The sequence below is a fragment of the Penicillium rubens genome (assembly GCF_028828025.1).
Source record: "Penicillium rubens strain IBT 27055 chromosome Unknown utg000002l_segment0_segment0, whole genome shotgun sequence".
NCBI classification, from domain to species: domain Eukaryota; kingdom Fungi; phylum Ascomycota; class Eurotiomycetes; order Eurotiales; family Aspergillaceae; genus Penicillium; species Penicillium rubens.
Genome location: NW_026890600.1, coordinates 1,883,190 through 1,907,905, shown reverse-complemented (window position 1 = coordinate 1,907,905; position 24,716 = coordinate 1,883,190). Strand labels below are relative to the sequence as shown.

Genomic DNA, 24,716 nt, shown 5'->3' with positions numbered 1-24,716 from the left:
CGCTCAGCCGTACTTAAGCCGTATAATCTGCCTGCCACTTCTCGGTGCAACAAAGACCTAGTCTGTGTCTTCCTTGGGTATTTAGACTTGATCCCTGCTAGGCAACATATATGAGGATTAAAGGCAGTATAGGAATAGATCCGCTTAGGAATGTCCGTCTCCTACAGGCATCCGCCTATTATATAGCCCAGTTTGAACGTCTACTCTAGATCGAATCAAAGCACAGGTGTATACGATAGATGGGTATTGCATTCACGACAATCGCTCGACTTATCGCCCTGTTGGGAAAGAAGTACAATGAGAAGTCCAAACGTGATATCCCCCGGAATCGATTCTGCCGGCCTTCCCTTGTTTGAACTGCGGAGAGGCTGGTCGCCAGGCTGGAGATCTAGATGGCCGTGATGGATTCGATTACCGGGAAGCAGAAAGGCAGATTGCATTGATATCCGATTTTCTTTTTTTTTTTTTTTGTATTTCGCAATGTAGTTGTGTGCGCCATTAAGAATGAGGATGACAAGGTAGCTTATATTGTGGAGCACCGCGTCTTGCCTATCTAACTACTGTATATATGATATGAGGGTGGCGGGCAGCAAAGTCGCAGATATACGCGGAGGCATAGAACAGGATGAATCCGTACATTTATGTGTAGTTCGAGCGGGAGCATATTGCCTTCTCGCTTGGTGATAGAGGTACGGTACTACTGGCTGCGAACTTTGATATGTCTCTAGTAAACCTTGCATAAATCGGTTGGGCGAGGATGTCGACTAGCCTATATAGCTAGCATCTCTCGTCGCAGTTATAATCTGCGATATAGGTTTCAGTCTATTGCCTGTACACTCGGCAAGTGAGATGAACGCTACCTCAAACATCCGTGGTGCACATCATCGTTAGGGCTTGCCGAACGGGTTCCCATCCTCATTGCTAGTTCCTTCCGCTTGTCTAGGACTTAGCTTCTTGTGCTCGACTATTAATGAGGTAAACTTACGAATGTGCCGCCTTCGCTCCATTTATTGTGGCCTTGATTTGACGGAGACTGCCACGTTTATCTGATTAGAGTTTGCTGTGGAGCTGGGATCCATGGTTTCACTTCCCCACCTTCCAACCTACTTCCAAGGAACTATTCTATCCAGCTTCAAGCGAACACAATGCACACAATGTGCGACGATATGGCCTGGGAACAGGCCGAGAAATTATCTCATGATTGGCTGCTTTAATTCCTCAAACTTGAAATTAAGAAACCGATCCAATGTTCTCTACATCGGCACAGTTTCTACAATACCTCAATTCCGATAATAAGAATAGTCGGCCGCAGTCTTCTCAGTGGACTTGACAGCGTAAAATGAATTATAAATTTAAGAGGTAATATAGAGGTAACAGAGGCAGATATCTGCCATGCAGTCTCCAACCCCTTTTGACTACATAGAGAAACTGTAGAGTGTATAAATGAAAATGAAATCTCACATTTTCTGCGTATATCATCTGCAGATATTAGATTATAGTACCAAGGTACTAATCGTGCTTCATTCTTCAACATAACCACCCCGAAATCCCAACAAGACATATCTCATTAAAACGAACCCTTTTCGCCATTAGCTGCTCTAGTAACTGCAACAGCCCCCTTCTCCGCGAATCCAGGCTCAATAACATCAATAGAAAATCCATCAATCCCAGAAACGTCATTATCCTCCACAAACTCCTTGGGCTCCATCCATCCAGATGCCTGCTTCATGCCGGGCGGAGCAAAGGCCAAACATGACACGTAATAAACGACAAACCCGATTATCAGGCCGGTAGGGTAAGCGATATAGTAGAATCTCTGGATACCTAGAGGCGCATCGACACCCATCTGGAAAAGGAACCCGTAAAAGTTCGGCGCAATGGCAATAATGTAGGCCAAGAATGCTCGCGGGTTAAATCCGTGGAAGTACCGGTATGGGCTTGGACGTGAGACGTACAGGGCTGGAATATTGAGTAGCCCTCGGCGGATTAGGTAGTAGTCGCAGATGAGAATGCCGGTGATTGCTGATAGGAATATTTGGTAGGAGGAGAGGAATGTGATGAAGATTGAGGCTGATGCGAGGAGATACCAGGGGCAGATCGCGTAAGAGAGGACTGGGTTCGATTGTTAGTTTGTGTTCAGGTAAACAGGATTGTCCAAGTTTCTTTGATTCCTTTCTTACCGGCACAGATGAAGAACCCTCGTTTGATTGAAATGTATTTCGGTAGTAGGGCTGCAATATCGTTACCCGCGCTGAGAATTGTTAGTATTTGGCATAGAACAGGGCGGGAACGGGGCCTTTACGGGATGGAGTTCTCGAAAATGGCAGAGAAGACAGTCGAATAAACGAATGCCAGAGCAATGAAAGCACAGGCCGTGCGGTTGCCAGAGGTGTATCGCTCTCCTTCCATCAATTTGTCTAAGAAGTTCAGCGGGTTCCAGATGAGCTAGAGAGTTTCGTCAGTCTATAGCTCCTTTTAACAAGGGATTCGATATAACCGACCTCTCCAAAGATGGCTTTGCTAGCTGATGCGATGAGATTTCCTAGAACGGCAACCAAGAAGTTCGACAGCGGGAAACTAACAAACTGGCCAATGAGGACGTCATTAGGCTTCGTAGCATACCGCTGGAGATCGGACGCATTGGAGATAAACGTTCCGCAACTTGCGAGTCCCAAGAAGAGGAACTTGAATATGAGGTAACCTTTCTCCGTGCCTTTTATCTCGGAGGGTGCATTGATTGACTTCAGAGAGCCACCAGCGAGGGACACAGTCCATCCCAACATAGCAAAGGCTGCGCCGAAATAGACCACGACTTTGATATAGACCAGCGATTTCATCTTTGGTACAGGCACCACTAAGAATGCGCAATTGATAAGCCTACAGAGACTGGTTAGTAATAGACCAAGCATTGAGATACTGGTCAACGTACCAGTAGATGAAGAAACACATCATTTGTGCTGAAGTTAAAGCCGATTTAGATCCCATCTTATCTGGGATGTTCTCAATAGAAGGAAAGATAGCATGTAGGAAAACACTGGGAATAGGCGTCAATAACCCAACTTTCAGCGCTTGCTTTACCGTGGAAATAACGAGGTTAAGAAAAGAAGACTTACTATAAGCATTGCCCTCCCTGAACGGAATTGACACCATTCCATACAACTGACATGGCCGCACGATTAAAAGTCGGCCACAGTGCTCCCCAATGCCCAAAGCTAGAGCGACAAAGAACGGGGAACGGAATGCGATACATGGCGCCAGCACGCCCGTTAACAGCCATCAAGGCCCCGGCAAGAATCTGACCACCAAAGGAGCATCCAATTGCTTCCCACATGGTCAATCCCATGGACATTCCCGTGGAAGCTGTGTACAGATTGCTGACATTCGCAGTCGCAGAGAACCAGAACATGATGTAAGTGAGTTGAGACCATGTTCGATCCTTTACTGGTGTTGGTCGAATAGAGTCATTGTCAAGCATAGCAATGGGGCGAGCGATGCCATCTCGTTGAGTTCTTTTCACTATTAGGATTTCGTGAAGTCGCGATAGCTTGGACATATTTGAGATTGTATATCGGGTGGGGGTGGATAGAGTGTGGAGAACCAGGTAAAAGATAAAGATGGTCGAATTCGAGTGCTAATCCTATTGATGAACTCTGAAACATGAATAAAGGGGGAGGGGTGGGGTGGCCTTGAAGTATGCGCAGGATATATCGTGTTTATTAGGGCTACTTGGCCATTTGGAGTGGCCAATGGGTTGATAAGGAACCACCCGCGCCTGTCCACCTGCGAAACACTCACAACTATTCAACAGAGATATCGACGATGCTATCTCACAAGAGCAAAAGTACAGAAAGTAAGCCTATCTTGGCTTATCATCACAGCCAACCACATGTGCATGTGGGCGTATGGAGATAACCTCGGCGATTGCCGTGCAACGCTTCTCCGACGGTTATCGGTGGATTTTGAACCTTTTTATCTTCCGAACATATTGCGGGCAGAACAACCGGGGATAAATTCAGCATCCTCGAGTTAGTGTTGGCCATAAGTCGCACTAATCATGGCAGCCCTGGTCGAGTACACTCAAATTGAACTCCTCACGCTCAGCGGGCCAGAATTCCGCCGAGTGTCAACTGCTCCTCCTCGCTTACCAACGGAGGATGAGATCCCGGTCATAGATCTCGCTTCGGTCGACAAGGATCTAGAGGATCTAGAAGCGAGAAAGACCATCGCATCCAAAGTTAGGGCAGCAGCTGAGAACACGGGATTCTTCTATATCAAAAACCACGGGATTTCAGAAGAGCTCATTCAGAATGCCCTATCCCAAGCGAAAGCTTTCTTCGACCAGCCGACTGAAAAGAAACAGCTAGCATCGATCAAGTCTCAAAAGAACGCAGATGGATGGCATGGGTTGGGGAGTACCCAGATTAATAAAACCGAAACAAGGGGTAAACACACCTCCCACACCTATGCAGATAAATGTGTATCCTTGCTATATTGGGAATGACTAAAGTGATGACCAGATCGCAAAGAGACATTCTCTCTCCGCTACAATCCCAAAAACGATCCAACTGTCTCCGACCCGGACGCACTGTCCAGTGACGATGACTTCCCATGGGATACAACAAGCCATCTGCCTGGCTTCCACGAAATAACAATTGAATTCTATCAGCGGCGCCTCGCACTCGCGCGCAAGATGATCCGTATCTTTGCGCTCGCTCTCGGCATGCCAGAAGACTATTTTGATACGGTGACCACGAACCCCGGTGCAGACGGGCTTTATGTACACTATCCCGCTACACCAGCCGATAAACTCGAGGAAAACAATGACGACAACGACATCGACGTCGGCATTGGCTCGCACACCGATATCCAGTGCGTCACACTTCTGTGGCAGGATATGTCCGGCGGTTTGCAGGTCCTGTCTGCCAGTGACGAGTGGCTCGATGCTCGGCCTATACCTGGCACGCTGGTGGTTAATATTGGAGATTTCTTGCAGCGTCTTTCGAATAATAGGTTTAAGTCCACGGTGCATAGGGTTTATAATCGCCAGCCTACATCCAGGTACTCGATGCCTTTCTTCCTGGGCTTCAATCCGGATTCGGTTTGCAAGGTTGTGCCCTCATGTATTGATGAGGATCATCCTGCGCTTTATGGGCCCATCTCTTGTGGAAAAGTAAGTCCTATCCTCGTCTATGCTTGTCCGGTATTGGAAGTGTCTAACATTTACGTGTAGTGGCATCGAAACCGAATTGAACTAGCACACGGAAAGCCCATTTCTGATTGAAGATGAGGTTTACTCGGGGAGATATGTATTCCAATTTAATTTACCCGCAGATAATAGACAATGTGACTTGTACAGGTTTCAAAATTGTTGCATAGAGCCGTTCATCCCGTCCCATTCAGAAGCAGGCACCGAGTCGATAAACCGAAACGGCGCCCAGTCTGCGACCGACCCTGCGTATGTATAAAAGGTGTCATCGGGAACTACTGTCACTTTCGAATCCAACAAATCCTTTGCCTTCTTCTGCACGACATTCGTCGCCCAGCTAAATACTCCCTCGATGCTCTTGGGGATCCTAGCCTGCGTCCGGACATCTTCCATCAATGTATATGTCGCGTGCACATCCGATATACTCGCGCAGTACTCTGCTAGAGTCACGCCCGCATATGCGGTAAGCAGGTAGTCGTATGTTGGTCTAACAAACGCAGTATCAGAGGTGCAGAGGACAAGGATCTCTCTCAGTACCAACTGGGCATGACGAATGACCGTTTCGGTCAGGCCGTTGATACGCTCATTGCGCATCAGCGCGTCGGGAGGCGTGGATTTATTCTGCTTTGCTAGTTCCCATCGAGATAAAACGAGGGATGCACAACAGTGCGCCCATCTTAGGATACTGTTGCCTTCTTTTTTTAAAAGTTAGCTTTGGAAAACCGGCCAGCACAGTTAAATTAGGATACTCACCCCCAAGATATTTGCGTCCCCATCCGTTGACCATCTCCCAAGCCTCTGGCACTGAACTGACGGTGTGATAGATGGCTTCGTACAGGTGAATGTAGAGCTTGAGCTCTGCTGCAATGATGTGGTCGAACGTTTCAAACCCGGGGTATTTGACAAGTTCTGTCCACGGATGAAGACGTTCGCATGGAACCACTGATGGTCGACCGGTGCCAATTGCATATCTTGAAATCCAGTCAGCTCTGATCTTCACGTTTCGAACGGGGTTTATCACTGTAACTTCGAAAAGTACGTACTTCAGATGCACCAGCGACGCTTGAATCCACATCCTGCACATGTTCCGACTTGTCTTATCGTGCAAGCCCACGAGAGACACAAGCTCAGATAAAGGAAAGCTGAGCATGCAGTGGGTAATGGTCGTGCTGCTCATCAGCCAGCTATCAATATACCTACCACCTGGTATGAGAGGGCCAAAACTCCAGGCACTGAAGACAAGCATGGCGTGTATGGTGGAGAGATCGATGGGCGTATCTAGAGTCTTCTTGCCCAAGTGGGTCTTGACCAATGTATGAAGGGTTATGTGCAAGTTGGTGCGGTTTAAACCGGCCGTTGCTCGCATACCTGCTAGAAGACATATGGCGAAGAGCAGAGGATGCTCCTGTTTGAGAACCGCCAGGGTTCCATGTGGAAATGGGTACCATGAAGCTATCTGCTCGAAACCGTGCTGGAGAACACTTGCGAAGTTGTCCGAGTCCAAGCCCATCTCGGTCATATGGCCCCGGAGCGAGTCGTTTTCATCGGTTATTACGGGCTCGGTGATTAGACTTCCGACATGGCGGACGACTGTGATTGGTGCTGGTTGGATGTCGGTGGTTGCCGATATATCTGTCTCTGAGGGCACGTGCATAGTGGCTTTGGCTTTGCTATCATTGATATCTTTTGCCGGGTTAAAATTACTGCTCATGGCTCGCATTTCATTGGCAGGATCTGTTGTCATTGACCGGTCATTACCGAGAAGGTGAGATTTCAGTAATTCTTTCATCTCAGCGAGTGAAGCTTCGATGGCATCAAGCCTGGTAGTTATCAGTCAGTAATCAGAGCCTGGGTCTATACAAGCGGAATTAGAAATACCGGGCTGCACAATGGCATGTAGTAGGCTGAACAGAGTTCCTCTCTGACCTACCAATAAACCCTGAATCTGGGCTAGTGATAGAAGACGTGGATGGAAGAGAGCATTCAAGCCTAATTGGTGACCGATTAATTCCCAGCAGTCCTCAATAAAAGACGGGGTTGTATTGGGCCACCCACCTTAGAGAGATGCATCGAGCACATTGTCTCGAACCCGGAAGAACCTCACATCGGGTCTTCAATCGCCGACACGGCTGGCAGGACAAAATCCGTCGCTTGGTCGGCATTTCATAGATTGGAATGTGCCACAGGATCAAGATATTGTGAAGTCAACCTGAAACTCGATGTTCTCCGCTGCTTATCTGGGGTTAACAGGTACGCTAAGACGTCTTGGGTTAGCTGCCCAGCTGCACAGCTCCCGAGGTCCACGGGTGGCAGTTTAGGGTTATCACTGGCCGATAAGCAGGGAGTTTCATAGCTCAATAAAATCAAGAGTTACATCTAACGAAGAAGTGAAATGAATTGTTCAATTCATCTAATACGTACATGAAATTGCAAAGGGTTTCCTTTTCGAAGTATTTGGGAGTCCTAACATGCAAATGAATACGCTAGAACGAAGAAATTGCTCACAGAAGATCAATCATGCGGCTCCTCCTGCGGCAATGTTCTTTCCCTTGACACTCTTCCACTCCACACACAAAGCACCGATGATGCTGATGGAGGCCACAGCTGCCCCGACAATGAAGGTCTGGGTGAGAGCGTCATTGTAAGCAAGCAGGACTCCGGGTAGGTCAGCCTTGTCGACGACACTGTGAAGACCAGTGGCGCCAGTGTTGAGGATCAAAGCCGAATCCACGTTGGGGGTGTAGTTGGCGAGATACTCAACAAGCTTGTTTCTGAAAACGGTGTTTCCGATAGAAACAAAGAGAGCACCGCCAAGAGTCTGGGCAAAGACGATGATGGATGTGCCAATAGGTATATCAGAAAGATCAAGAACAACCTGGACAGCAATCATAGATTGCTGCATACCAGCACCGGCCCCGGCCCCGGCAATTATCTGGTATCCGATCCATACAGCTTTGGATGTGTCTGTGTGGAACATACTCATGAGACCGTATCCGATAGAAAGAAGGATTGTACCGAAAATCATAAAGGGTGTGTAGTAACCGATGCGGGTGACGATGGCTCCCGTCAAGAGGGAGGCAACCACAACGGCAATCAGCATGGGTAGATTCATGATACCTGAGCTGACGGGGCTGGCATCTTTCACGGCTTGGAACCAGATGGGTAAGAAGTAGACGGAGGCCAGAAAGGCAGCACCGAGGCAGAAACTGTAAAGGGCAGACGACCAAACAGTGCGGCGGAAGAAAATTCGCGGTGGCACTGTAGCATTGTCTTTCTGTGTGTACTGGACAAATAGAAAGACGAGAATGAGAACAGCGAAAAAGCAAAACAGCAAAATGATACGCCAGCTATCCCAGGCATAGATGGTGCCACCCCATTGCAGAGCTAGCAACAAGCAGACGATGGCAGGGAGAAAAAGAGCTGTACCCATGGGGTCAAACTTCTTAATGCGCTCCGCCCATGTTGATTCTTTGTTATGGTGGTTGGGGGCAGGGAAAAAGATTGTAATAACCAGGACAGTGATGGCTCCGATAGGAAGGTTGATGTAGAAACACCAGCGCCATGTCACTTTGTCGGTGAAAACCCCGCCGAGCAGAGGCCCAGCCACCGACGAAATGCCGAACATGCCGCCGATACAGCTATTGTATAATGGTCGCCTCTTCAGGGCCACCGAATGGGCAACAATGATAAGCGAGCCCGAGAAGATGCCTGCGGACCCGATGCCAGCAACGGCACGGCCCATGATAAGTGTCAGACTGCTGTTGGCCACGCCGCAGATGAGACTTCCCAGCTCGAACAAGCCGATGGCGACAAGGTATGTCCATTTGACATTGAAGAAGGTGTAAAACTTTCCGAAAAGTAGCTGGAGCGAAGCCGTAGTGAGAAGGTATGCTGAAAAAGTAAAGAAAAGGATCAGTTCAGCCCCATCACCTAGGTCGCCTCGGCCTCTGACATACCACTTCCATACCAGCCAACGTCATCGAGGCTGTGGAATTGGCCGGTGATCTTTGGAATTGCGGTAGCAATGATGCTGTTATCTATAGGGTAAGAGAATATGCGTTAGTCGTGCCCTGCAGTAAAATTCCAATGGCTAGAAGATAAGAAAGCGTGGACTCACCAAGAGCGACTAAGAACACGCCCAAACACAATGCCAGTGTGATCAGAGCAAGCTGGGGACCCTTTGGATACTGGGTTCCCTCACACGTGGTAGGTCCGCCTGCTGGGTGCTCGGCACTGAGCTCAGCCTTTTCAGTTTGGCCTACCTTTTCCTGCTTAGGGAGGACATCATCGGTCAACGTTTTCTCAGCGTGTTGCTCAGAAAGGTCAACGTGACTGGAGTGGGTGGTGGACTCCATTTCCAGCGAGTGAGTTTGTGCACTGAAGGGCAACGCAGTAGAGAGATATCAAGTGAGAACAGAGTGCGGAAAAGAGAAAAAAAAAAAAAAAAAACAGATGTTTTGATGAAGGGAGTGAAAGAGTGAAGGGTGAGGAAGAGAAGAGAAGAGAACGTTTCCAGGGTTGCCCAGGTGAACTTAACCATCGCTGACATGAGGCCCAGGAACCTTCCAAGGTTTTCCGCCGATTGGAAGGAACAGGCAGGAAAAGGCAGGAACAGGTGGGAATATGATTATCTGATATCTTTGCTCTTTATATCTAGTACCTACCTAGATATGTTTCGGTATTCTCTATATCACTATATACAACTTCTCTGCCAAATTCATCCATGGATGTCTCTATCCCCAACTGCTTTTCTGTGAGCTATATGCGAGCCATGCGGGAGATATGTGCGAGTTCTCTGCAAGTTCACTGCGAGTTGTTGGTTTCAAACGTAATTGCTATATTATACAATGCGAATTGTTGAGATCTAGAAGAACTAGTAAGTCAAGGATACGACCACGGGAGCTTGATCCCATTCAAGTTTGATTTACTGGGTCGCCAAGGTGCCACCAGATATGGGCACTACCTAGGTAGTCAATGGAAACAGTATGCATTTATGTATATCATTTTGATATCTTCCCTTTCTTATAACTACAGAGTCATCTTGGTAGTTTACCTACGGACCTTGGATCCCAGGGTCACACTGTGGTCTATACATACTCTCATAGTTGGGTGGGACAGAGCAATCTAAATCTAAGGTTTCACCTTGGCGTAGTTCAAATCTGATTTGTTGCAGACTCCAGGGCTGTTGACTCGGATCACTCATGATGAGACCTCACACACTTTCCAGATTGTGTTTGCCCTATATTTTGAGGCAAAACTAATCGTTGATGGAATGCTCTCATTTTAGAATGATCTAAACCTCGCAAGATCCCAAGGCGTTGAAATACAATACCGATTTGTTTAGATTAAGTGTGATATATATGACGGTTGAGACGTATCTATATCCCGTTTCTTAATTTGAGACACCGAACCTTGGCCAAGTTGGGTTTGCCCTGAATCTTGAGACAATCTTAGAGTGCATTCTTTTGATTGCATTGCACAATATCCGAATCGGGATCATGGCACATGAAAGCATAGTCGTAAGTTTACCCAGACACACCCCGAAGTGACGAGCCCTGTTCACGGAGCAAAGCGGGCCGATGCTATGAAGGAAACGCAAGACATGCATTCAGGCTTCATCTTAGGGCCCCTATTGAGCTTTGGTCCCAGCATTCGATTCATGTGGTTATATTTTAGTGCATGGCGACTTAGACTCGCGGTGACAGACTATAACCGGGACACCCTGGTTTCGGGATACGGAAATAGCAGCCTTGACTTCGGTCATATATTTCGGAGTATCTCAAGATCTCTGTTTAGGTTATTCCTCCTTCTATCTAGTCACCACGTTACATTCATATAGTTATCTACGGATGATATGCTCGGAGATTCATTCATTCAGATACAGGAAAAGTGTGATTTAGAAAATCCCACTGTAGTCAGCACGGAATATCTTCTGGGGCAAAGTCCTATAACAAAAAGACTACTGATAAGGCCATGAAAAATATACTCTGAAAGAGAAGACCAAAATGACTACTAACAAGACTACTAGTCTTTATTATATGTTAAACGATGTTGTAGATGTTACCCGCATATGCGTCTCCGTCTCCAAGTACTACGTCGGAGCTTTCCGAAGGTGATGATGTTCTCGCAGTCTTAGAATATGAGTCAATTCCTAATGATATAACTATCTAAGGATATGTCGCTTCAATCACCGTGGTCATTGTTAGCAATCGTCTTGTTCCCCAGTAGTAATTGGGGTACTATCCCGAGGTCTATATGTTGTACATGTTGCCGTCCCAGAGCGTCGATCAGCCAGAAAACAATGACTCCAAAAATGACCTCAAAACCGGATTTGGACATGTATAGAATCCCGTGAGCAAACCTGCTTTGAAAAGTAAACCTTGGAAATCAGGCCAAAGCTGACTGTCCATCGACGTAAGAAGTGGACTACATACTCATGACGTCGCCGAAAACCAACTGCGGAGCGGCGACCAAGTAGAAACCAGGTATGATACGGCCACATTTTAAAGCTCGAACCTATTTAAACAAGCTACCCTGCATTGATCTGGGGAAATCCATAAAATATTTCATCAATTATACGCCAATTAGCCTAAGCTATCGGAAACTTCTACCACACCACTCACTCCCTTACAAAACCACCTCCAAAACCATGTCAGCAGCACGATTCGCTCCTCTCCTCCGGTCCCGGGTGGCTGTACAAACTGCACCTGGCTTCCAGGCAATTCGCTCCATTTCAGCGACAGCCCCATGCAATAAGGGGCCTGTCGATGCGACAAAAGACACACTGAAGAAAGCCGATCGGACCGTTTCCGACGCAGCAGTCAAGGGCATCAATACAGGCGGTACGTCTTCAAACGTGATCTCACAGATCTACATAGCTTCCATTCAATGTGCAGACTGATGCTAACGTGACTTTGCCAACAGAGAAAGCCGCCAACAAGCTCAAGGACGCCGTTGGCGCCGGGGCCAAGCAAGCAAAGGAAAAGGGGGGAGAGGTGAAGGGCGAGGCATCCGAGTATGCAGGCAAAGCGAAGGGCGAGGCGTCCGAATATGCAGGCAAGGTGAAGGGTGAGACGGCCGAGTATGCAGGCAAGGGTAAGGGCAAGGCAGAAGAAGCACTGAACGAAGCCAAGGAAAAGGTAAAATAGGCGATGGATCAGCTTGAAGGGAAGTCCAAGGAGGCCAAGCGCCGCATTGACTAAAGGCTTCGACCTTGTCTGCCCGCGAAGACTAGATTAAGCTCGCATCACTCATGATCCGAAATGTAATATTATTGCCATATTCCATTCATCGAAGTTGTCGTACCCCGTAGCGCTGCAATGCTTGCACAAAGCTGAAGACATCACTCTTCAGCTAGGAGACAGCATGAGGACGTATTCGCGCGAGCTTAGACCGAAGCGAATCACGTCCTTGTCCATGACTTCCACGTAACGACCACCGGGGATGGTCTCTCCGTTAACGCTCGATCCATTTGCACTCTCAAGATCAATAAGATAAGGCTTGACCTTGCCGATGCGATCGCCGTATTCATTGCGCTTCTCAACAAATCGGAATTGTAGCACTGCATGCTGCTTCGAGCAGCTGGGATGGTCGAGTGGGAAGTCTACCACCATTCGCTCACGACCGACCAGCCAGCAGCTGCGTTCACTCAATTCAACTGTTTCCAACAAGTCTTGCCCTTTGAACACATACATGCGCCAAGCTTCCTTGGGGGGCGGCTTGCGCGCCTCTGGAGGCTCATGGTATTTCAGGACTATTTCCGTACCACCCTGGACTTGAATTGTATTGCTTTCGGCTGCGAGTCGACCAGTGGGGTTGAAGTTAGGCTTTTGCTTTTCCGGCGCCGGTGCATCTGAAGGGTGCGCCACGTCGGTAAATGCGTCGGACTGCGAGGGGAGGGGGCCGCGTCGTTCCAATGCTCGAGGTGGAGGGCTGCGTGACCTTTGGGGTGAGCGAGAGCGAGAGCGTGATCGTGTACGACGATGCCTCCGAGAAGATCGTGCTTCATATTCATCCCGGGTATCACGGTGTCGATGGCTGCGGTGTCTGTGTCTGGGGCGGTCTTCACCAGCTGAGCTTGTGGATCGCTCTCTGCGCTCACGGCGAGGCCGATCACGATCACTTCGGCGACTGGTTCTTTCAGCTGGGCTGCGGGAAGATCTCCGTCGAGGGCTGTCCCGATGAGAGCTCCGGCGGTCTTGGTCGCGTCTTCTTGAGCTCGAATAGTGGTCGTCTTGCGAGTCTTGTGACCTATCTCGGCGCCGGCGTTCACGGCGGTCGTCGTCGGACCCAGCCATTGCTGTTGAAATGTGACTGCGGGAAAGGTAAGCGTAAAGATTTCCTTTCAAAGTGTCGGAGATCTTTAGATCAAACCTCGAACGCCTACGCACACGTGACCATTCCCGAAGCCGCCGTTCCGGAGCACCAGGGCCTCATCTTACACCTCTCACGATAACTTTAAGACACGAGCACAACGGATATTTTGACCGTGCTCTCTACAGTGACGCCATGTGACAATGTTCAAGAAAATTAATATTTTACATTGCCAAAGCCTGCGCATTTTGAATTCTACCGTGGTCTCGCCGCTTCCTCGTTCCAACAACAAAGTCTCTACAGGCTATGGACTGCAGGCACCATACAAACGCAGTAACTATGCCACCGCAGCAGGGTTCCCACATCAGGACTACTCATGGCCCAGCAATCCATCTTTCACTCCTTATGATGTTTTGAACCTACCCCGCAGCGCAACGTACACGAAAAGGAATTACTATGACCTTGTTAAGATCTACCACCCCGACCGACCTCTGAAAGACCACCCTCTTTTCCATCAATTAACCGCTGAAACTCGATTGCAGCGCTACCGAATTGTGGTAGACGCACATGAAATCCTTTCCGATCCGATCAAACGAGCAGCCTATGATCGAAATGGCACTGGCTGGATCCACACGGTACTGGATACAAGAGTAGAACGAGATTCACATGGACCGAACATCTACGCCAATGCCACTTGGGAAGATTGGGAGGACTGGCATAACCGCCATCAAGGACCGCAGCAGCATGTTGTCGACCAGCGCACCTTCACTCGGCTTGTAATCCTCTTGGTGCTGTTTGCGGGCGCCCTTCAAGCATCCTGGCTCGGACAGGTGAATAGTGGCTACAATGATCGCCTACGTGAGGTCAACGAGAAGTCGGCGCGCGTTCTACAGGACCGCAGAGACAGCACTGTCAAACAGATGGATTCCAATGATGCGCGCGTGCAGGGCTTTCTCATTCGGAGGGACCCTACAGGGTCGGGTTTGAAGGATAATGAGCACCCAGTTTACCAGAGGGAGTTGAATCCTCGGCGCGGTTTGGATGGGGTTGACCAAGCTGGCAAAAATAGCCGAGAGCCTGCACAGTCAGTGGATTTGGGGTCGGAACCTCCAGGACTCTGCTAGTTCTGTTATATGAGTATATGATTGCATGGCGTTTTGACATTTCACATGGGTTGCTGTATTTTCATAAGCACCTGGGTATAGTCCTGGAGACTATCGGATATATGACTATGGGAATGTATAGTTGCATAAAATCTCAACTTCGAATAATTTCTGACAAGTAGTATAGTGTTGACGAGATATCTCATTAAAGTCAGGATCCACAGGTAAGTATATGAAAGTAGGCATAGGGCCACAAGAAGCTGGAAGAATAAGGGATAACCACATATGCAGCTAGAGAGCCCAGACTACATTGTACATAGAAAGGAGCAGCCAAGTGAGATGGAATGTATATATCTGCCAAATGACGACAGGAGAGTCTCAGCTGAACGGCTGTATTGAAAAGGTCTCAACCGTTCGGAACAATATATATTGTCGAAATAAAATAAAGCATTGTAAACCCCAGATTTATATATTTCCCAAGTTTTAGAAATTCCTGCGAAAAAGGGGGGGCTTGACCACATCGAGCCTATTTGGCGCCACAGGAGCCCCGTTGACGTCGGCGGGTCGATCCCCTCGTTCCCAGGGGGGTTAGGCATCTGCAACAGGCGTGACAATGCATTTGACCTCTACAATACCCCATTCCCCGTAAATGCGAGGCTGAACAAGGGGGATAGGGTTGGATTCTCTTGGTCTAGACCAGTGTTTTCTTTGATCTAGATATTCGAGGTTCTAGCAAGCAGTTTTATATGGCATGGAATATTTCATAAAATTTCATAAATTTCCATAAATTTCATCCCCCAGTCCCATAAAAGGGAGAAATTTGGATTTGGTCGAACATCGTCATTGCTCACCGCAGTCCCGAGTACAGGTAAGCCAGGTACAGTATAGGGCTACGTCACATATTTTGATTTTATTTTTGTAAGGGGAAGAGTAGGATATATACGGAGTAGAGAAAGAGAGAAGTGAACCGTCAACTCCTAAACATAGGAATATATTTATAATCTATTATAGACGGAGACCTATATAATAATCAACTAATTATAACTATAACTAACTAGGTAACTAGTTATAGTTGTAAGAAAAAGAAGAAGAAAAAGCCACCAAGTTTTTTTAAATTTTCCTACGTCATAATTCTCCCCAGGTGCATCACGCCCCCAATCCACTTTTTTTCCTCCCATCCACTCCCATATCGATCCAATGGGCCTGGCGGGTACATTTCCTTTCTCTTTCTCGAATCCCCTCCCCTTTGATATACACCGCCCCCAACCTTATTCAGCTTCATCTTCCAGGGCTATCATTCTAAGAGCCGACTCATATTCTATCGGCATCGGTTTTCTTTCCTTCCCTACCCCACTCAACATCCGACCTCCCTCATTTCGCGCCGGTCAAGCCATAACCGCCTCACATCGTTCCATCCCAAATACTTCACCCACCAACTATTGAAATCCTTTTATTCCCTTTCCCTCCACTGGAGGTGTGAGAATGGAGGATGTCCATAGTAGGAGGAGTCCTCCATTCCCTTCGCCAACAGAGACACATCCGCAGGTGTCCCAATCTCATATGCAGCCTCTCAGATCGCCTGGCTACCGCTCCCCACATGGTCACCAATCCCAAAAATTAGTGGATGAACTGGCCGATAGGGTGGATGCTCTTGAGAAGTCATCCCTCCAACCATCTCGTTTATCGCGCGGTGACTCTGCAGAGCAGGTTGTCGGTCTAACACCCATTACCGAGGACGCACGATCGGAAGCCGAGCGACAGGAGGACCAAGGTCGCAGCTCGCATACTCTCAAAGAACTTCGAAGGCAGATGGAAGATCTCCTTGTATATCAACAGATGCAGCAAACCCAACCCGTCTCGTCCCAGAACCAACCTGTCTCCGCCCTCTCCAATGATACCCCAAGAAAGAGACGTTTGTCAAATACCTTGTCCAATGCCTCAACGGAGGCTCCAGTCGCCACCGCGAATACCAATACCTCCGCAGGCTCGGCAGGTTCGGCAGGGACAATCAAAGGTGTCCAGACAGAGACACCTTCCGATCGCAAACCAGCACACACACCGTCCTATCCTTTCCCGCCCATGCAAAGTAAACCATCCAAAATGGGGATTGAACCAACAGCGCGTGGGGGCCCATTTAGACTGAAGCTTCCATCGGAGAAACCTCATTTTTCGACGGGGCCCCAGACTCTGCCTACAGAACCAAAGGCTGTGGAACCGCATCCGACCTTTTTGCCTGCTCACCATAGCCAGATCCAGGAAGATCCGAATTTTACCAGTCCCGATCTCTATGATCTCACACTTCAGCTGAATGCGGATGCGGGACTCGAAGCGTGGTGGTCCAACCTCATTGATATATTGCAAACGCATTACGGGGCTGAGCGTGTGTCACTCGCTGTCCCTGGAGATGTGACCGATTTGGAGAACGTACCTTGGGGCCAAAAGGCAATCTTTAACCAGAACGTGGATACATCACTGCATGAACTTCAAGCGCGTCATATAGCGAAGGGACCATCGACGGAGACATCTCACTCACGCAAGAGCGTCCAACAGAAAACCGAGCCGGTGTCCCAGGCTAAAATGCCTGGACCTTCCCGGCCATCTTTATTATCACGGCACTCATTCGCTGGGTTTGATAAAAACAAAGGTCAAACCCCTCACGATCCCAACCAACCACAAGTTTCGAAGAATGTCAAATCCGAGAAAAAGCACGTACATATCGCTCCCCAAAACCCGCCATCCACGGATCATTTGATGGGTGGGAGCTCCGAAGCCAAAGACGATACACTCAACAGTCTCCTCGGCAGTATGCGGCAGGCTGTGTTTCCCATACCGAGACCGTTGGAGGTAGAGCTAGACCCTCTCATCAAGCGCACAGGCGTGGTCAGGCTATTTGGACGTACCCGTCCCACCATCTTAACACGTGAATATACAGAGAGCGCGCAATATCCACAGCGTTGGACCGAGTCCGCCGACAGTCCGAATGAGATGGTTCAAGTTACTCCTGATGTCGATGCACCGAGTGACAGGGGAACTGGGACTATGCCGATGCAGCAAGGCCTCGGCGTCAGTGGGTTGAAGCAGTATGATGAATATGAGCAGATTCCGCAGTCTCCTTGGTCCCAGTCCCCTGCTCCATCACCTGCTCCCCGCACACATGCAGAGCAAAACCCGTTCTTCACAAGCCATTCGGTCGATGAAGGGGCTTTCTCCAAGCACCCGCCTTCACACGACTACTCTACTAACCTTCCACTAGAGGCTATTGGGATCGATCACTCAAAGACCGTTATCCATATTCCTCTTTTACATGGTGGCCACTCTAACCGGGATTCCTCATCGACAGTGAGGTTTCCTGTTGCCGTTGTCTCGATGCTGTGCACAATCGTTCCATACCCTGCTAACCTCAGGCAATCACTCTCATTTCTGATGCCGCATTTGACAACTTCTTTCTGCTTGGCTCAGCGATATAGCCAGCTTGAGAGACAACTCTCATCCAAGGTGGAAACCCCCCGCTATGGTCATCTTTTAGGTCTCGGGGGAACTTTCTCAGATGCAAGCAGTGAGCTAGAGCTTGTTGCGGGACTAAGCGGGCACGTCAACTACTCCGCTGGCGACAACAACAACAACCCAATGTCCGCACACACGAGTATCACTAGCCCCAGTGATCGTTCGTCTATAAAGTTCAGTCCTGCTGTTTCTGCGATGGGGACCCCTGGATTTGATCTTGGCCATATCGGATTCGGATCCGCAAATCAGTCTCCAGGAGTGGCTTCACGATCTGGCGGAGAAGGTGCTGACAGCTATTTCAATGTCCCGCAAAATAAAAGCGCCCGAGACAATGCACCCCAACACAGGCCACGACTCGTCAAGTCGAAGACCACCAACATCGACTCATCGACGCCAATTTCTCCGGACAAAGTGGCCTGGAAACCAACCACCGGCGATGAGAGCAACCTACAAGATCAATCTTTCTGTACCGCATCGCCACTGCAAGACACCAGACCATCCAATCCCCTTTCACCAACCCAGCAATCATCACGTCAAGCCTCTACGAACTCGTTGTACGCCCAGCTGCAACGGGAGCTTCCGCGCCCGTTCTCTGACACGATAGCCCAGCTGATGCTTAATTCGATCCCATTGCATCTATTCCTGGCGAAACCCCAGAGTGGCGAGGTGATCTGGACCAATTCCAAGTTTGATGCATACAGAAGAAGTCAGCACCAGGAGCAAAAGTTCCGAGATCCTTGGCAGAACATCCATAGCAGCGAGAGTGAGCATGTTCATACCAAATGGGCCAATGCCTTGCGCACGGGCGCACAGTTCACTGAAAGAGTGCGGGTCCGAAGATTCAACGATGAATCCGCATATCGCTGGTTCATTTTCCGGGCCAACCCGCTGTTATCGTCAACAGGAGAGGTACTGTACTGGATTGGGTCTTTCCTTGACATTCATGAGCAGCATATTGCTGAGCTTGAGGCGATTCAAGAAAGGGAAAAGTTTGCTATTGATGCGAAGTATCGTGCATTCTCCAATTCGATCCCACAGGTTGTGTTTGAGGCAACGGAGAACCGCGGATTGATATTCGTCAACGAGCAGTGGAATCTGTACACCGGTCAACCGCTCGAGGAAGCGCACGACCTCGGCTTCGCTAAACATGTCCATCCCGACGATCTCGAAAAGTGTGGTGAGCTGTCTCTCAACAGAACATCCCAGAGCGCCGACCAAAATGATAGCGGACCTTATGAGTTCATGGTCGGGTCGGCTCTTGATGAACTTGTGAAGCGCGGCATTGCTTCTTTGCAGCAAGATGAGAATGGCCGAGTCTTCTATTCCACCGAGATCCGCCTTCGTTCTCGAGGTGGTGATTTCCGATGGCATTTGGTTCGCGTAGTACGTGTCAAGACCAGCAGTTTCGGGAGCGAGGAAGCCTCCTGGTACGGAACATGTACCGACATCAACGACCGTAAAAACCTCGAAAGAGAACTCAACAAGGCCATGCAGCAGTTGAATCACCAAATGGAGTCCAAGACAAAGTTCTTCAGCAACATGTCGCATGAGATCCGAACCCCGCTTAACGGCATTCTTGGTACAATTCCGTTCATCCTGGATACGCAGCTTGATAGTGACCAAAGACGAATGCTTGACACCATTCAAAACAGCTCCACCAATCTTCGCGAGTTGGTTGACAATATCCTTGATGTTTCCCGCGTCGAAGCCGGCAAGATGTCAATGGTCAAATCCTGGTTCCATATTCGATCAATGATCGAGGATGTAATCGATACCATCGCCTCACGAGCGATCGATAAGGGTCTTGAGATCAACTATCTCATAGGCGAGGACTTGCCATCGATGGTGATTGGAGACCGGTTCCGAATTCGTCAAGTCCTGATCAATCTTCTCGGCAATGCAGTCAAATTCACTGCGCAAGGTGAAATTCACATCTGCTGTGACATGTATCGGGACCCATCTGCAAATCCCGATGACACACAGGCATTCATGAATTTTGAGGTCGTGGACACTGGAAAAGGTTTCAGCTCTCAGGACGCGGAACGATTGATGCAACGATTCAGTCAGCTTGGAGAAAATGGGACACAGCAACATGCAGGTAGCGGCCTGGGGCTTTTCCTGTCGAAGCAGCTCGTCGAAATGCACGGCGGCAAACTCACTCCCAGCAGCAAAGAGGGTCAGGGAGCCAAGTTTTCTTTCGACGTCAAAGTCGATGCTCCCCCGCCACCTTCCCCCTCTGAGCAGCCCAAATTGATGCGCCAGAGTTCAACTGCTTCTAGAAGACCGGCGAAGCCCAGAACAACCTCTTATCAACAAGCCCCTCCTCTAGCTGCAAGAGACTCCGACTCGTCCGGCAAAAGCTCCGACACTATCCTTTCTGGCTCGTTATCAATTACATCCTCTGCTCTCCCGACCCCGGATATAGGCTCCGCGCCCTTGCCACCTCCACTGGAGCAGGCAGGAGCTTTGGAAAATCTGCCAGATGCAGTCTCCAATACAAACATCCATTCTGCTGTTGCCAAGCTCGACACACCGGCCGCCGTGGCTTCGCCTACGTCTCAACCATCTGCCTCTCCAGATACACCAGTAGGACCAGTATCTGTGCCTGTCAATGGTCCTTTCTCTATCGTGATCTTGTGTCCGCTCAAAAACGCGCGGCAAGCCATAAAGCAGCACATTGAGCAAGTCGTCCCTTATGAGATTGCATTCAAAGTTACAACGTTACCTGATGTCGATGAATGGAAAGATGCGATGCACTCTGCTTCTGATGTCCAGCCTTGTACACATCTTGTCTTGAACCTTCCAACTGATGATATATTGGAGGTCATTCAAAGCGTGTCAGACCCAGCCTTGGATCCCGCGCCCGTCATCGTCATAATTTCAGACCTTTATCAAAAGCGTCAAATCAGCTCGCGGGTCAAGGAGCTAGCAGCTTCAGGAAAGCAGGTTTTCATTGTGCCAAAGCCTGTCAAACCTTCTGCTTTCTCGACTATATTCGATCCCAAGAGCAAGCGTGAGCTGAGCAAGGATCGCAACCAAGACATGGCGCGCGAGATTAACAACAACTTCAAGACCGTCTCCAAGATGGTCAAAGAGGTTTTGGGCAACAAGGGTTATCGAATCCTGCTCGTTGAGGACGACGAGACCAATCGAGATGTAAGTTGGTTAATGAAGACTTGTTGAATTGATTGCTAACTCATAGATAGGTAATGTTGAAGTATCTGGACAAGATCAAGCTGATGTCGGAGACTGCATCCAATGGACTGGAGTGCACTAACATGGTACTCTCTAAAGAGCCGGGATATTATTCTCTCATCATTGTGAGCCTACTTTGTACCCTGTCCCCCCGCAAAACTAACCGCGTTCATTTGCAGTGCGACATTCAGATGCCCATCAAGAATGGCTACGATACCTGCAAAGACATCCGTGACTGGGAGCAAAAGAACCATTATCCACAGATTCCAATCATGGCTCTTTCGGCAAATGCAATGACAGATCAAATTGAGAACGCGGCCCGGGCAGGTTTCAATGACTATGTCACCAAACCGATCAAGCACAATGAATTGGGGAAGATGATGATGGGCCTTCTCGAGCCCGGCCGCCCCCTCATGCTTCTGCGAGACCGTCTTAACCCAGAGCAACAACAGAACATCGCTACTCGCCGCTAGGGACTTCCCCAGGTCTTTACCTGCCCTACCCACCTTCGCCCCTGACACCTTTGCTGCTTTAATAGCAAGCCTTTGTTTTAATATTCCTTTTTTATACATATATAGCCAGCCATATCCCTCTCCCCGGCTCTAGCATTTGATATTCTTACGATGGACCACGGAGTGACTTTTTTTTGGTGGCTCATTCGGACTGAAATGTGATTTCGGATTTGGTGGATCGCACAGGGGAGCCATTGGAAGTTCGCTAGACACGCGTGAAGCGTGCGCGTTTACATTTTAGGGCTGTTCTCACCATTTTGAAGTTCATTGTGATATTTGCATTTGCACAGGGTCAGGAGGGCATCTGTTCGTTCATCGATCTTTCTGATCATTCACGAGCATAGATTCCCTCCGCCCTCTGAGCCTGTGCATCATGGCGTCAGTACTCTAATTCTTGCTTATTTTTGGTTCACCAAGCAAGCAGAATCTGTTTTGGTTTTTGTTTTTCTTGTCTTTGGCCTTTCTTTACATTCTTGTGATACCAGATTATGAGCGCATGGCACCTATCTATTTTCTGGATCTGTATTTGTTAATAATCCAACTCCTTTCACTTTCCTCTTATCTCTGTTTTCTTTATCCCCTTTTGGCGTTCGATGATGCATTGTGCAAGCTGTCAGATACTTCGGCTGTTCACGGTTCCTTTTATCTAATGGCGTGGTCAAGGTCGAAATGTACATCGTAATATATTGCATCACTTGCCGTGAGCTAAAGCAGATCATCCATTTTCATACTTCTACTCTTATTTGATGTGCATGATGATAGTCCAGGCTAATACTGGCTACTAATCTCTACTAATATAACTCGTTGAGTCTGATTAGAAGGGGCTGGAAGTATCAACAAGTACTATTAGGGACCAGAGGTACATCAGAGAGGCCTCCGAAGCGAAGGCTTTATGAATGGTCAAGTCCATAGCTAAGTGGGAAATGGTATAGATTGAGTATATACTATAGTACATGTATACTCCGTAGACCGGTAGAGAGATATTCCCAAAAAGGGAAAGCGAGTGAGTTGGCGCGCATGTGGCGGTGAAGGAAGTAGAAAATCCCCGCAACCCCCCACTTGTGCGTTGGAAAATTTAACTTGGATTCGGATTGGATTGGATTGGGTTGGAGTTGACTTGCATTTGAGAGTTTGAGATTTTGAAAGAAGCAAAGGTTGAAGATTGTCGACTCTTGGAAATACTTCCACAACACTACCGGGGTAACCCTAGATATAATTACATCAATACATTAATTGAGCGCCATAGTCAACAAAAGCACACATAGCATTCTTTCCAATATTCGGGCCAAAACAGCGGGCTGGTGTAACCAATCTGTCGACATCGTACGTATACGGAGTATTAGCACTGGAAGGTTCAAAGCAATATATACCTTTGGGTCTGGAGTCCGAGTTGAGGGGGGTGGGCGGATCAGGACCGAGTTAGTCGAAAGACTATGACAAAGATTGAAAACAAAGGGAAAAAAAGGTGTATGGCCCATTCTAAGCCGAAGTAAGTACTGTGCGTTATTGGTTGCCGTGCTGCCCGATGTTGGCCTGGCCGAATGAGAGATCGGGCTCAGCCATTCTCAGCATGAAGCGAGAGGAATGACATCCGTGCGATATTCATCAAACCAGGGTCTCGATGATAGATAGGGGAATTGAGGGTGTCACAGGGTTCCTCGGTAGCATTGTGGGTTGACGGGACATATCGTGAGTTGTCCGGCTGTAAGGCATGCAAGCCGGCTTTTAGGCACGATGAGGCATCAACAGGGTAAAAGGAGAAAGGGAACTACCTAGGTAAGTAAACTCAGAGTCAGCAAGGCAGATCCAAATCCAGATGCAGTTTAGAACGGGCCTCGAAGGGTGTGCCCTGCAGTCCCATTTCCTTCCCACCTAGTTGGGCCTGCGTGGTCTCCATGTCAGCAAGTATCTGGGACCAATGATGAAGGGTCCTGGGCGGCACAGCATTTCTCGAAATGTAGTATTTCCGACGGGGCTTGCCGGATGGATTCCCTTTATCGTACATGCCCCATAGCTATCGTCAAGCAAGTCATCGACTGTCTGCATGGAGTGGGGTGCAGCGTGTTCTGTTCCCACGTTGATGGGCGTCTAGAGCGCTTGTCGATGCAGCAATACTCTTCGCCCTGCTGCCGGAGGCTCTGGTGGTTATTGGTGGATTCGTGCAAGAAGGTGGGCTTTCTCATTGTGTGCAGCAGTAACAGCCGCACACAGGTGGGTAAAGAGGAACTAGGAATAACATTCATTTCGTGATTTGCCCTTCTTCTTCTTCTTCTTCTTCTTGCCGTTCGATCTGAACTTCTTGCGCATTGGTCGCACAGTTTGCCCTTTTGGCCCATATATTGCCAGGATGATTCTTGTTGGAACCTTGCAAAAAGAAGCATGGGGGCACCGATTCGGGAACAGTTTCGAATGTCAATTCTCACGGTCCTTTAGTTCATGCAATGATGTCCAACACTCTCCGTGTGACCTTGAATGCAGCGATCCTCATTTTTGGGCTCTTGGGCTCCGATCCCCAAGATGATGTAAGGCGAGACATCCCGATTCCCGGGAATCTGTTTGGTTTTCGCGGAAGCGCGTATTCGACCACTACGTATACAACTAACAACGTTTGTATATGTATAGGAAACTGACCATCATGTTAGGCTTGAACAGTTAGATGGGGAAAATATGTCATACCGGTTCTCATGTAGTCCGTCTCATCTTTGGGCTTTTGTTGACCGAATCAACTTTGATCATCCTCTTCCCAGCCCCCGAATTTCTGAAGAAAAAATTAGCTGGACGGGGACAAGGGCGGCAAAAAAAGGATAATTATGAGAGGAGAAGGGAAAAAAAAAAGAGTCAAGAAAGAGTGGGAGAAGGAAGGACGGCCAAGGCCATATTTAT

At 48.6% G+C, this 24,716-nt stretch overlaps 8 protein-coding genes across 8 annotated transcripts; 4 read left to right on the top strand and 4 right to left on the bottom strand.

Moving 5' to 3' along the window:
* Positions 1-1,567: 1,567 nt before the first annotated feature.
* On the bottom strand, positions 1,568-3,553 carry N7525_003193 (nucleobase cation symporter-1 family protein; the record flags this gene model as incomplete). The annotated part of the gene is made up of 6 exons (XM_002559363.1): positions 1,568-2,112; positions 2,181-2,251; positions 2,303-2,445; positions 2,502-2,877; positions 2,930-3,034; positions 3,114-3,553. The coding sequence occupies 6 exons, from the start codon at positions 3,551-3,553 to the stop codon at positions 1,568-1,570; spliced, it is 1,680 nt and encodes a 559-aa protein (XP_002559409.1).
* A 501-nt stretch (positions 3,554-4,054) lies between these two features.
* On the top strand, positions 4,055-5,281 carry N7525_003192 (isopenicillin N synthase family dioxygenase; the record flags this gene model as incomplete). The annotated part of the gene is made up of 3 exons (XM_002559364.1): positions 4,055-4,442; positions 4,518-5,170; positions 5,231-5,281. 3 exons carry the CDS (start codon positions 4,055-4,057, stop codon positions 5,279-5,281), a joined length of 1,092 nt encoding a protein of 363 aa, XP_002559410.1.
* Positions 5,282-5,359: 78 nt separating this feature from the next.
* N7525_003191 (uncharacterized protein) lies at positions 5,360-6,995 on the bottom strand (the record flags this gene model as incomplete). The annotated part of the gene is made up of 2 exons (XM_061212632.1): positions 5,360-5,901; positions 5,960-6,995. The coding sequence occupies 2 exons, from the start codon at positions 6,993-6,995 to the stop codon at positions 5,360-5,362; spliced, it is 1,578 nt and encodes a 525-aa protein (XP_061069653.1).
* Positions 6,996-7,721: 726 nt separating this feature from the next.
* Positions 7,722-9,561, bottom strand: N7525_003190 (MDR family MFS transporter; the record flags this gene model as incomplete). The annotated part of the gene is made up of 3 exons (XM_061212631.1): positions 7,722-9,097; positions 9,163-9,243; positions 9,324-9,561. The coding sequence occupies 3 exons, from the start codon at positions 9,559-9,561 to the stop codon at positions 7,722-7,724; spliced, it is 1,695 nt and encodes a 564-aa protein (XP_061069652.1).
* Positions 9,562-11,855: 2,294 nt separating this feature from the next.
* N7525_003189 (uncharacterized protein) lies at positions 11,856-12,354 on the top strand (the record flags this gene model as incomplete). Its single annotated transcript, XM_002559367.1, has 2 exons — positions 11,856-12,048; positions 12,131-12,354. 2 exons carry the CDS (start codon positions 11,856-11,858, stop codon positions 12,352-12,354), a joined length of 417 nt encoding a protein of 138 aa, XP_002559413.1.
* A 201-nt stretch (positions 12,355-12,555) lies between these two features.
* On the bottom strand, positions 12,556-13,503 carry N7525_003188 (putative FHA domain protein SNIP1; the record flags this gene model as incomplete). Its single annotated transcript, XM_002559368.2, has 1 exon — positions 12,556-13,503. The coding sequence occupies one exon, from the start codon at positions 13,501-13,503 to the stop codon at positions 12,556-12,558; it is 948 nt and encodes a 315-aa protein (XP_002559414.2).
* Positions 13,504-13,722: 219 nt separating this feature from the next.
* Positions 13,723-14,643, top strand: N7525_003187 (J domain-containing protein; the record flags this gene model as incomplete). Its single annotated transcript, XM_002559369.2, has 1 exon — positions 13,723-14,643. The coding sequence occupies one exon, from the start codon at positions 13,723-13,725 to the stop codon at positions 14,641-14,643; it is 921 nt and encodes a 306-aa protein (XP_002559415.2).
* Positions 14,644-16,104: 1,461 nt separating this feature from the next.
* pkhB (putative sensor histidine kinase/response regulator) lies at positions 16,105-21,794 on the top strand (the record flags this gene model as incomplete). The annotated part of the gene is made up of 3 exons (XM_061212630.1): positions 16,105-21,282; positions 21,333-21,446; positions 21,501-21,794. 3 exons carry the CDS (start codon positions 16,105-16,107, stop codon positions 21,792-21,794), a joined length of 5,586 nt encoding a protein of 1,861 aa, XP_061069651.1.
* Positions 21,795-24,716: the final 2,922 nt, after the last annotated feature.